Raw genomic sequence first — 13,602 nt, 5'->3', positions numbered from 1 at the left:
CAAAATTAATTTCTTAAAGAAAGAAAAATATTCTTCAGAATGGGGAATCATGACACTAAATATTAAGACCTTCAAAATGGAAAGTTGAGCAAAAGTGGTAAATATGTGGATAAATATAAAATCTACTCCCTCTTTCTCCTTTTCATTACTTTAAAAGTAAGGAAATCATATTGCTAGGCTGTGGAATTTGTAAAGTACAAAGGCATAAAACACATGAAGCAAAGCACAAAAAAAGAATAGTGCGAATGAATGGGATCAAGAACTGAGAGATGTGTGATTGTAGTCAACTTTCAAATGAAGCTGGCCTGCATAAACTTAGGAAAGTTAGAAGAAGGCTGTCTGGCGTCAGAACTGAAGAACAGTTCATTACTCACTACATCTGTGGCAGCTAGAGTGTAACATTTTTATGTTAGTTCTCTGACTCCTAATATCCACAGATTCCTTAAAGAAGTCTTGAATATATAGGAGACTGCACTTTAGAAGAAATCAGAGCTTAGAAAACCCAAATTATTTATAATGTACAGTAAAGATATCTTCTGTTGCCTCTTTAGAGAAACACTCTTCTCTCTCAAGATTATTCACTATACATGTGTCTGAAAATATAGGCTAGGTCAAAGGGCAGTCAGTTACTTGCTTATAAGATGTGCAACTGTCAAGCACCTTTGGAAAATTGTCTCCCTAGAAATGGAAACTAATAAATCAGTGCAGTATTATTTTAATTCCATTTATCCAAAAGAAGGCAGGAAGGGAGGGGGAAAAAAGAGAGCAAATAGAAAAGGGGTTAACAGCTGAGCAGCCACACATCACTAATAATACCATATAAATATTATAATAAGGGCAAAGATTAATACTCCAATTAGAAGTTAAGAGATTTTCAGTGAACTTAAATAAAACAAGGCCCAGCAATATATCTTTAAGAAAAAGATTGAAAAAGATACACCATACACTGGTATCAGAAAGCTGAAGTGCCTATGTTATTATAAGGTAAAAGAATTTAAGATAATGAATATTACCAGTGATGGAAGATATTTCATTATGATACAAATGCATCTGAAAATATAAAATTATCAATAAGTGTATATCTAATAACAGGACTAAAAGGAAAAGAAACAGATTCTTAATCCTAATTAAAGACTTTAACTCCTCTATTAGTGATTATTCAAATAATTTTTAAAAAATTGGTAAGAAGTTAGAAGATTTAGGGGTTGGGGGTGTAGCTCAATAGTAAAGCACTTGCCTCTCATACGTTAGGTACTGGGTTCAATTCCCAGTGTCACTCACAAGCACACACACACACACACACACACACACACACACACACACACGCTCAAAATATTTAAATGAAATAGGAGTCAACTGGACCTATGGTTTATACTGTGGTTTTCACCTTCTTTTATGTTAGGACTGTTACCTATCTGTCAGTTAGGCAGCAAAAACTTTTAGAGAACCAACAGTAAATTACTGTGGAATACCTGTGCTCTGTAGATCAGTGACTGAAATTTACTGTTTTATATAACACTGTCTAACATTTGCGGAATAAAGATTTTAAAATGCATATAAACATTACCAATAATATCATAGTAGTTTCATTAAGATTTAATAAATTTCAAATGAAAACTTACAGAACATGTTCTTTAATCACATTGGAATTAAATTAGAAATAAGGAAAGTAAATTATCTAGAAAAAATCCAATTATTGGGGAATTTAATATTATACATCTAAACAACCAAAGGAAATAAGAAAGTAAAAAGAAAATTAAAAAGTATTTCAACCACTGATACTGAATGCTCTAGAAAATATCAAATTCTGTGGAGGCTGGACTGAAGAGACAGAATATAGAGTTTAAAGCGCCTTCTTTGCACCAGTCAACTATGGTTTGATCCTTGGCAGCATATATGGTCGCCCACATACTACCACACCATCAGAAGTGACCCTTGAGCAAAGAGCCAGGAGGAAGACATGAATACCAAAACAAAACAAATTTGTGATCAAACTTCGTGGAGAAGGCAAATTTAGCACTCTAAAGTACAGTTTTAAGTGCTTAGTTGAGAAAAGAAGTCCAAGTTTTTACTACTAAGAAAGTAAAAAAGAATGGCTAAAATAAACCAAACAAATTTTGATTCCTAGGAAACTGGAGTGATAGTACAGTGGGTAGGGTGCCTGCCTTGCATGCAGCTGACATGAGTTCCGTCCCTGGCATTACATATGGTCCCAAGAGCCCGACCTGAGTACAGAGGCAAGAGTAAGACCTGAGCACAGCCAGGTGTGGATAAAAAAAAAAAAAAAAGAAAGAAAGAAAAAAGAAAAAAAATATTCTAATTTCTGGTCCTACATGAACAGTTTGGGAGCTGTCACTACCATCTTCAGAGAAAACGAACAGAGAAAGATCTGAAAGACCAAGAACTTAGATTCACCAGAGAACTGAGGTTCTAGAGCAAATTGTTGCCCTGAAAACTGGAAAGACAGGTAGGAGGGTACAGATAATTGTAGCTGACTGCAGCAACGTGTGCCATCACAACCACTGCCAGGACTGGAGCAATAGTACAGCGGGTAGGGTGTTTGCCTTGCATGCAGCTGACCTTGTTCGATTCCCAGCATTCCATATGGTCCCCCAAGCACCGCCAGGAGTAATTCCTGAGTGCATGAGCCAGGAGTAAGCCATTTCCAGTTGTGACCCAAAAAAGCAAAACAATAAAAAATAAAAACCACTGCCAATAGGAACAATATAAACTATATTGACAAATTAATGGAAACTTTGTGTAAGACTAATGTGAGAATCAAGCTCTCAGGAGTCAGCTGTACACAGGTAGGTTTCCACACAATAAGGACTTTTAGGTTCATGCGCCCTCGATTCTACCTGTGTGGAATAGAGAAAAATCTGTTTCTTCAAGCAATGAATAAACCCTAAATATCTGCTCTCCTTAATGAAGTTTAACAAAGCTTTCCAAAGAAACTTTCACCAGAGCCTAAATCCTTGGATTTTGGAAAACAAAACAAAATAAAACAAAATTCGTTAAGTACATTGACACCAAAACTTTAACGCTAATGTAACCAAGTTACCTAAATATATTTTTATTTTTATTTTTATTTATTTTTTTTTGCTTTTTGGGTTCACACCCAGCGATGCTCAGGGGTTACTCCTGGCTCTGCACTCAGGAATTACTCCTGGCTCTGCACTCAGGAATTACTCCTGGCGGTGCTTGGGGGACCATATGGGATGCCAGGGATCGAACCCGGGTCGGCCGCGTGCAAGGCAAACGCCCTACCCGCTGTGCTATCGCTCCGGCCCCTAAATATATTTTTAAATGCTACATATATTATGATCCCATTTATATATCATCTTAAAGTGACAGAAGTTATACCAATAGATAACAGATAAGTTAGGAGGATCACTGGGTATAGAACTCATCGTATCCACCACCAAAGTTCGAGTGCCATCACAACATCAAGATCCCTCTACTAGCTTATGCACCCCCAGCACCTCTAAGCGTCCTCATCACAGTGTTAGTCCATGAGCACCTCTGGATGTGACCTCTAAACTAAAAAACAAACAAACAAACAAAAAAACTACCCCTTTCACTGCCTTATTTTATTTAGCATAATCACCTCAAGTTTCACCCAAAATTTAAAATAAATTTTTATTAAAAAGATCTACTCCTATTTTTATTTCTACATAAAAAGCACAAGCAGGTGAAAAGATTTAAAATCAAAAGAAACATTTACTCTGCATCAGCATCTACCCCTGATGTGGTTAAGTGTGCCAATCACATGAAGAATTTTAAAATTTCTTGCTACTGGAAAATCTTTTCACACAAATGATTCAATATTTAAGAAGAAAATATAATATGATTATAAACAGTATGTTCTTCTTACCAATGTTCCATGGAAACGTCCTGGCTTCTTATACCATACTTTATTGCTTTCTTCACAAAGACACACATGATCCATAAGTCCATTACTATATACAAAACATTTTCCTAACAAAGAAGATTCCAAAAGTCAACAACTATTTCACATGTAAGTATTAATTTTTACTAATGAACAAACTGCAATTACGATGAAGGAAATAGAATATTATGAGATGAGATACCACTTGTCTTTACCTTTTAGGATAGAACAAGTCAAATATGATTTGCAAAAGACACAACAGTAGAGAAAAGTTGAGTAAGTTAGTTAATTACAGATTTTTAGAACTGTAGTAAATGCACACAGTGATAGCAAAGTGGGTAAGGCATTTGCCTTGTATACGGCTGACCCGGGTTTGATTCGTCTGTCCCTCTTGGAGAGCCCGGCAAGCTACAGAGTATCCCACCTGCACGGCAGAGCCTGGCAAGCTACCCGTGGTGTATTCGGTATGTCAAAAACAGTAACAACAAGTCTCACAATGGAGATGTTACTGGTGCCCGCTTGAGCAAATCGATGAACAAGGAGACAACAGTGCTACAGTGCACACAGAAATAAATTATTTCAGGCCTTGTGAGGGAATGAAGAGTAGATACCAGAGAAAAACCTGTTTTGAAAAAGAAACACAGTCAAATTTCTTGACTAGAAGACAATATATGTGGTATGTAATTCAGTTAAAAATGTGCTGTGAAATCTAATGTATAGTTTAAGTTGCTAAGCAACTAAAAGTTCCTGTCATACAGAAAAAAAAATTATTAACTATGGAAGGTAACAGAGATTGATTAAACTTATAGTCATTCTGCAATATGCACATGTATCTTATTATGTTATATACCTGAAACAAATACCATGTTATGTATTGACTGTATTTCACTTTAAAAGATGGTAACAAATGTGTTCTTCTCAAATATTGTAAATAACACTATGTTTTGCCTTTCTGTATATTTGTACTACCCAGAACCCACCCACTAACCACAACTATCTCCAACACCAGCACCTTCCTATTACTAGACTGCTGTCAAAACTGTCCTTTCTGGTTGATTAGGTATAATTTTGAAGATTTCATTATACATAAGTGTCTCCATTTTCTGTTTTTCTTCCAGTTTGGGACACACCCATTCAGGCTCAAGAGCTGCTCTCAGCTTGGTGCTTAGGTCACTCCTGGGAATGTGCAGGGGTGGCACAGTGCCAGGGGTTCAACCCTGAGCTTCCCTTATGCAAAACATGTGCTCGAGTCTTTCGAGCTACCTCCTTGGTCCCCATTCATTGGCATTTAAGGATTAATTTAACATGAATTAAATGTGAAGAAGATCTAGATTCTCAGTCTCCTCTAAAACTCTAACCTTTCATTTATCCGAAATATGCACCTTATTCTTTCATTTCACCGTCCTGCCTTCAACAGAGTGGCATTTGTGAATAAGTCAACTTCCTCACAGTTTAAAATACTGGTATCTGGCTATTTATACATGTCAAGAAATGCCATTATCTTTTTTTTTTTTTTTTTAAGGAAGTACCCTTTCCACAGGGTTCTCAGGAGGCCCCAGGATCCCTTATTCTCAGTCAAATGGCCTATGGTTTAATGTGAGGGCCAATGGATCTGAAAGGTAATATCTTTTTTTTTTTAATTTTTTAAAAATTTTATTGAATCACTGTGAGATAGTTACAAGCTTTCATGTTTGGGTTACAATCTCACAATGATCAAATACCCATCCCTCCCACCAGTGCACAGTCCCCACCACCAATATCCCGGGTATACCCCCCTTTCCCACTCTTCCCCTGCCTCTATGGCAGATAATATTCCCCATACTCTCTCTCTACTTTTGGGCATTATAGCCTGCAACACAGACACTGAGAGGTCATCATGTTTGGTCCATTATCTACTTTCGGCATGCATCTCCCATGCCAACTGGTTCCTCCAGCCATCATTTTCTTAGTGATCCCTTCTCTATTCCATCTGCCTTCTGCAATCCGCTCATGAAGCAGTCTTCCAGCTATGGGACAATCCCCCTGGCCCTTGCATCTACTGTCCTTGGGTGTCAGCCTCATATGATGTTATTTTATACTCCACAAATGAGTGCAGTCCCTCTATGTCTGTCCCTCTCTTTCTGACTCATTTCATTTAGCATGATACTCTCCATGTTTACCCATTTATAAGCAAATTTCATGACTTCATCTCTCCTAACATCTGCATAGTATTCCATTGTGTAGATGTGAAAGGTAATATCTTTAAGAAATTTGGACCCCTTACATGCTGCTCTTACTTCTAAGATCACTGTCATTGTCACTGTCATCCCGTTGCTCATCAATTTGCTCAAGTGGGCACCAGTAATGTCTCTATTGTGAGACTTGTTGTTACTGTTTTTGGCATATTGAATACACCAGGGGTAGCTTGCCAGGCTCTGCCATGTGGGTGAGGTACTCTTGGTAGCTTGCTGAGCTCTCTGAGAGGGGCGGAGGAATCAAACCCGGGTCAGCCGCGTGCAGGGCAAATGCCGTTTACCTGCTGTGCTATTGCTCCAGCCCACTTCTAAGATATATGCCCAAATAGAAAATGGTATACTTAATCTCTGCACCATCTTTCTTTATAGAATTAAAAGGTTTATAATAGTGTTAAATATATTTGTTTTCTGAACTGCCTCATCATACCAAACTATGTGATGAAACAATGTTTCTGCAAAACAAAGATAAAAGGAGTATTTTTTAGGAGACAAAAATAAATTGAGTAAAATTTAAAAACTCTAACATTTCCAGAGTAATTAGTCCACATACCTTTGGAGAATGGGTTGCTTTGTGCTTGTAGTCGAATTTTAACAACATCCAGGGGTGTGACTGCAAAGATGCATATAGTTTGATTAACAAGTAATGCCTGTTGACTGTACAAAAATTTGTCAAAGAAACACAAACCACAAAGAATCATATCTTTCCTAATGACTATATATTGACTGAGATTATCTGAAAGTGTTTTGGGATCTAAATTCAAATTTTTTTCTCTAGAGTTTTAGAGGACCAAGGAGAAAATATAATTAATTCTCTCACAGTACTAATCTGTTATTTTATTCCTACAACTACCATTATATTTTCATTAAAAGTAAATAGTCCAAGTGTCTATTTAAATATTTGACAATAACTCTGAATAACAAGTAATTAGTCAAACAATATTAGTTATCCTAATCTGTAAAATTTACCAGTACCTAATAAAAACTATAGGTAATGCAAATTTGAATGAATCTACATAAATCATCTCTACAATCAATTTGTATTATTCCACATGGGAACAAAACAAAGAAGAATGATTTTAATTTGCTATATTTTGTTCAAGAAGAAAAAAAAAGTCATATAGTAATTTTAAAATTGCTTTTAAATAAGAAAAATAAGGATGTCAAATTAGATGTTCTCTAAGGCCTGTTATTAATTTATTTTAGTGAAGCAAAAGTTTTATTTAAGGAAATTCACTTAGAGAAATGTGAGGATAGAGAAAGAAATAGAAGGCATGTGTTCAAGGGAGAACCCAAGCTTCTACTGAATGGAAAAAAACAGAATGACTTCTGGGAAAAACTTATATATAATGTCTCAAAATTGCCTTGGCCTGGACTTCTCTGTATTCCTGAAAGTTAGTCTACCTCTAAGGTCTTTAAACCCAAACACTTTGATGTGAAATAAGATCACATCCTAAAGCAAGTTGCTTGTTTGTCCTAATCATCTGCTATCTTACCAATGTAAACCAACTAATTTAAAATAATTGAAGTGCTAACAAATAAATTCTTCGGAAGACAGAAACACTAAATACCATAGATATGCCTCCAGACTGGGGCCAGGCTGTCTTATCAGGGGCAACCCAGGGTAGGAGGGTGAGTTCCCCTCTGGCCCCAGCATAGCCCTGGCAGCCAACAACCTTCTGCTGCTACGCTCACTGCTGCGCTCAACACCAATCTCCACAGGTCCAGACGAGCTTCATCCATGAGGAGACTTGCTGAAAAAACGCAGGTTTGTGGGACTTATGACTGAAATCTCCAGGCTTGCATGAAGTCGGGAATGGACGGCCTCCCCCCCACCTCCCTGTGCTTCTGGTAGCCTGGCATTCATGCCCATGAACTGCCTCTGGCACCATACAAGCTCATTAACAGCCATGATCGAAAAACTCACAAATAAATCTCAGAAGAGAACAGTGCACGATACACTAAAGAGATGTCTCTGGACCGCAAATTAAATTAACCTCAGCTGTATTTAAAATTTTAGAATTCCTGGAGTAACATCTTATACTCTACACCACTGATGTACCAAGAGTAATGATCACGAAATCCCATTAATCACTGATTTCTCGAGCGGGCTCAGTAACCTCACCATTCCTTTCCCTGAGATCTTAGAAGTGTCTCTCGACTCGGCCCTCCCAATGATGTCGCACTGGAGGCTTTTTCAGGGTCTGGGAATGGGATCCAGCTTGTTACTGGATTTAGCATATGAATACACCATGGGAAGTTTGCAAGGCTGTCCCATGTGGGCAGGAAACTCTCAGAAGCTTGCCAGTTTCTCCCAGGGGGAGAAGTAGGCTACAAGTAGGCTCTCTTCTGGGAGCTTGCTTTTAAGTCTTTGGATGTTGGCCGCTGATGGGATTACACACACCTGGGTTCCTCTGCCGGTACCTTCATGCGTGAGGCCCGTCCAAACGTGTGGAGAGGGGCCTCGAGCATGGCTGTAGCTAGGTTCCGGTAGTCTTCAGCTGCTGGGAGCTCTGTTCGGGTTGTGGAGGGAAGCTGGAGCCCATCCCCTCCGAGGGGCCCCGTGGAAGACAGCCAGGTGTGCGGGCAAGAGTACCAAGAGTAGCACACCACATTTGATGGGGTGTAAAGGAAAAAGCAACCAATCTCGGGGAGGAAAAAAAACTATATATATAGATAGATTTACATATCTATCTATATATGTATATACATAAGCACACGAGGCTCAACTTTTAACAACATGTTAGTAATCTCTTATATAAGGGCTTATTGGCTCCTGGGTAAAATAAAACAATCTTCACAAACTTTTCTCTAAGGAAACTTTTTTGGATTATTTTTAGTGAATTATTCATAGCAAGTAATACAAAATAAATTATTTAGGTCCTGCTTTGGGGCTAGGGTTTGGGGATCAGTGTGGAAACATTTGAAATAAGGTGGTAGGTAGGTGTAATGGTGGTAGGATTGGTGTTGGAATATTAAATGTAACAAATTATTGTGAACAACTTTATAAAAAGAAAATAAAATTAAAAAAATAAAATCAAATCTTTAAAGTGCTAAATTATCACCCATACACATCTGGTTGCTAAACCATTATATAAAAAAATGCAAAAGACTAAAAAATGTGGCACAAAAAAACTTAAGAAACCCTTTATAATTTGTTTTGGCTGCTAAAGGAAATTGCCAAAAATCTTAATTATTTGTTATCCTGTTAAAATATTTTTTAAAGTATCAACAATTTGTAATATCAACATAATCACACACACAAAATTTTTTTATCTAATTCTCTAATTTTACAGGTTAAAAAGAACAAGTTCATAGAGAAGTAGAAACTATCCCCAAGTGCACTTATCACTCTGAATGGCAAAACAAGAACTAACATTCTAGATAACTGATTTTCTGTCCATGATTCTTTCCATATTACTGTGCGATAAAGGATTATTATCACTCCTGAGGGCAAAAAAAGACTCCCAGTATTTCAGAGACACTAAAGCTCAAATGGCATTCATAACAGATGCAGTTATTACATATTCCCTACTAGCAACAGTATTTACCCATTAGCGATGTCAATATAGCTCCAGTACAAGAGGCAAACATTTGCTGAAGAGGTGTCACCTGGATAATCTGTGGCTCCTTTGTTTCAGGATCCATATTTCAAAGTAGTTGAAGAAAAATCTATTGAAGAAAAAAAAGATGCAAAATAAATATTAGGTGCTAAAAAATTAAGCTGCAGAAACAGTAGTCAATGTTAAGATGAAAGCATATAAGGTTCATCACTATTGAAAGTAAATACACAAGATCAATTCAAAAAGTAGTACACAACAGTCATTAGTAGAACATGTTCTCTGATTTCCCAAAACTGGTAATGTGTTGGAGTTCTTCCTGACACAGTCCTGACCATCTAGGCTGCTGGGCTTGTATAAGAAAGCCCTGGAGACCTGGCCCTGAAGGGGGAGAGTTATTGCCACTGGAACTGGCATTCCCTTCTATTAGCATGGCTTGATGGTCTTGCAAATGCCTGTGGCCAAGGGTTTGAGACAGGGAGAGCTGATTGACATCTGTAGCAACTGTGAAGGTTTTTGTTCCACCTCTGCATTAGCGCACAGAAATCCAACAATACTTTGTGACACTCTATCCCATCTAGCCCATTGTAACCATGAATTCATCTTCCTTTTCCTGTCTCATGTAATGCATTCCTTTCTACCCCTATATAACCACTGTTCTTCCTTAATAAACTTCATCTTATGAGTACAAGTCTATGGCCCACGTGGGTGACTTTGTCTAGCTTAGACAAAGTCAAGGTCATGCTGTGTGCACAAACCATTGAACGTTTTTTGCCCTAGGAGCTGAAAAAATTGTCTCCTCATGTTCCCTGAATTCAGCAGCTCCTGAATTATAACAATAATGTACATCCTCCAAGCTGCAAGAGCATCACATCCATCAGACAATAAAAAGAACAGCAATAGACAATACTGGCAATGTAATGCTGATAGCACATGACCAACAAGGGTGAAAACCTATGAATTTGGTCTCCTAAAAACTATTCAAATCTTGTTCTAATCTGTCACAGAGTTACCAGCAAAGTACAACTTTTTATTGAATAACCAAAACTGTTATAAAGGAATAATTCAGAACATAACCTACATAAGAAACACTTTCATAGAAAACTTTGACCAATAAATACATATTCTTTCTAAAAAGAAATACAGAAAAATACAAAACAGAAAAGTATATAATACAGAAAAATAAACTCACTTGTAAACTTATTACTCAGAAATAACCAGTGGTAATGAGTAGGCATCACTTTTCTAAAAGTTGATGTATATACGAATACATTTATATTTTATATAAGTGTATGTCTATATATAATAAATGCCTAAAAAACAAATATAATACACACACAAACATCAAATATCTGGATATATGAACTTTTATTAAAAAGCAGGTTTATGGTGGTTGGGAAAATTGGAGATAGTGATGGTGGGAAGGTGCAATGTTGGCGGAATTGGTGTTGGAATATTGAATGTCTGTAACAAATTACTATGAATTATAAATAAATAAATACACAAATCGGTTTATATGTAATGCTTAGTAGACAACATGGATGCTACAAATGTTTTTGTCTGTTTTATGGGCTACAACAAATGATGCTCAGGGTCTAGCTCTGTGTTCCGGGGCTGCTCTTAGTGGTACCTGGGGAACATGCATTGTAGACTGAACCTAGGCTTTGCATGTGCTCATCTCTCTGGCCTAGATGCCTCGTGATCATAGATTTTGAGTCATTAAACATACACTTACATGATAATTTTCAATACTTATGGTTTTTAATCGTATTAGTCTCATATTGTCAGATATCTAGGTTATTGTCAATTTCTCATTCTATCATTCATCTTACACATTCCCATGTAAATATCCTTAGACATAAATCTTTTTGTAGTTATACTACTACAAATGGAAATGATGACTGTGCTATAAGCTAAGGATATGCTACAAATTGCCAAATATTTTCCAGAAAGGCTGGACCCTTTACAACTTCTATGGCAATATGTGAAATCAATAATCCACAACTTCAGCAAACTAGCTTTCTCTCATATTCACAGCATTTATTTTTCTGAACCATTTCACAGATTACATAGATCATGTCATTACATCCTAAAAATCTGAGGATTCTTGCACATAATTAGGGTACAACAGTCAGATTGAGCAAGCAACATACCTATAATACTATAATACCTTATAGTTCACATTTCCAGTTTGTCAGTTAGCCCAGTAATGATCTTTAGAAAAATTGATGATACTTATTAATATTTCTTTAGACTTTTATTATAATTTACATACGTGGCTTAAGTCTTTTCCTCAATTCTGTTGTCCAGTATTTTGCTGTTTGTAACATCAGTAGCTGAAAATCTGTAGTGAACAAAGGAAAGTGTCTTACTTACTTTTAAAATTTATTTATTTAGGTGTTTTTCTTGGGGGTGGGAGTGGTGTTCATAACTAGTAGTGCTTAGGTACTACTCCAGCTCGGTGCTCAAAAGACCACATGGTGCCAGGGATTTATCTCAAACCTCTGGCATGCAAAGCATGCACTCAGATCCTTGCATTATCTATCTGGCCTGGAAGTAGTTGTTTTCTCTTCACTGGTGGGGTGGGGGTGGGAGTGGGAGTGGGGGGTGCATTGTGGGCATGGGGGTTGGGGGGATGGATAACAAGTTTAAAGGAAGGAAGTATGTGAAGCACTTTAAATACAATTCAACTCTAGCGTATTAAGTGCTTTGAGAAGACAAGCTATCTATAAATTATAGCACTAAAATATTATTTTCTTTTACAAAGCTTCATGTTCTCTCAGTAACTACAAACTGCTTTATAAACAATTGCAGGGGCTGGAGAGATCATACAGTGGATAAGTCTTGCATGTGACCAGCTCTGGTTCAACACCCTCCTCTCTGCCTCCCAGCACTGCATATGATTCCCAAGCACTGTCAAAAGGACCCTGAACACAATAGCCGCTGAGCACCAATGATTGTGTCTCAACACACCATAGCACCGTAGCACTGCCGTCCCGTTGTTCATTGATTTGCTCGAGCAGGCACCAGTAACGTCTCCATTGTGAGACTTGTTGTTACTGTTTTTGGCATATCGAATACACCACAGGTAGCTTGCCAAGCTCTGCCATGCGGGCAGGATACTCTCGGTAGCTTGCCGGGCTCTCCAAGAGGGATGAAGGAATCAAACCCGAGTCAGCTGCATGCAAGGCAAACACCCTACCTGCTGTGCTATTGCTCCAGTCCCAACACACCATAAATAAGTAAAAACAAATGTGAACCTAAACCCACTGACCAATATCGATGTCATTAAGAAATGGACAACCAAAAAGAAAAAAAAAAGAAAAGAAATGGACAACCAGATTTTGTGACTTGTAAGACAAAACTTGATATAAATCTTTAGGGGAGCTGCAAGGGTCACAATGGCAGAGCTATAGAAGGGTCCTGGATTCTCTATATAAGGAATGTGCTCCTGCCTTTGAGTCACCCTTGTCAAAGTCTTAACAGTAAAATAGTCTCATTGGGTACAATACATTGTAGGTGCTCAATAAACACAGAAATGGAATAGGTATGGATTATTTTATAGTCAAGGTGAAAAATGTGTTCATTAGTAGCCTAAAGGAATTTACAATCTAGTTCTGAAAATCAGTATCATCTCTGAATCAGCAGATTGTCCTCAGTAGTGCCTATCAGTGCCATAGCAGGCTCTGAATTGTGTTCCAGGGAATCCACCCTCAAATTCTTCAATATCTTGCTTACTCTATTTCTCACCCTTCACTTAAATGATTTTTGAGAACTTGATTTTGAGTTTAGCCTGGTTTCCACATTACTCTCAGCTGCTTACTGAATTAGTGCCTTAAGCACTAATAAATTTGAACCTTTTGGTTTGCTTGTTTGGGGGCCAGACATGTCTCTACTCAATGCTTACTCCTGTACTCAGGGA

General features: G+C 37.5%; 1 protein-coding gene across 2 annotated transcripts in view; it reads right to left on the bottom strand.

The window, feature by feature from the left end:
- The window catches only part of SLC25A40 (solute carrier family 25 member 40), a 33,253-nt gene that overhangs the window by 15,703 nt on the left and 3,948 nt on the right, over positions 1-13,602 (bottom strand). The window contains exons 2-5 of one of the 2 annotated variants that reach the window (XM_055123704.1): positions 11,956-12,024; positions 9,672-9,792; positions 6,674-6,733; positions 3,875-3,978 (exon numbers count right to left, since the gene is read on the bottom strand). In XM_055123704.1, coding sequence (XP_054979679.1) covers positions 3,875-3,978; positions 6,674-6,733; positions 9,672-9,768 — 261 coding nt within the window. In that variant the 5' untranslated portion in view covers positions 9,769-9,792; positions 11,956-12,024. The remainder of the gene's footprint in view (positions 1-3,874; positions 3,979-6,673; positions 6,734-9,671; positions 9,793-11,955; positions 12,025-13,602) is intronic. The other variant, XM_055123705.1, reaches the window with a different exon arrangement.

The sequence above is a fragment of the Sorex araneus genome, chromosome 1 (assembly GCF_027595985.1).
Source record: "Sorex araneus isolate mSorAra2 chromosome 1, mSorAra2.pri, whole genome shotgun sequence".
Classification (NCBI taxonomy): domain Eukaryota; kingdom Metazoa; phylum Chordata; class Mammalia; order Eulipotyphla; family Soricidae; genus Sorex; species Sorex araneus.
Note: the sequence above shows the minus strand (reverse complement) of the source record. Positions and strands in the feature narration are given on the sequence as shown.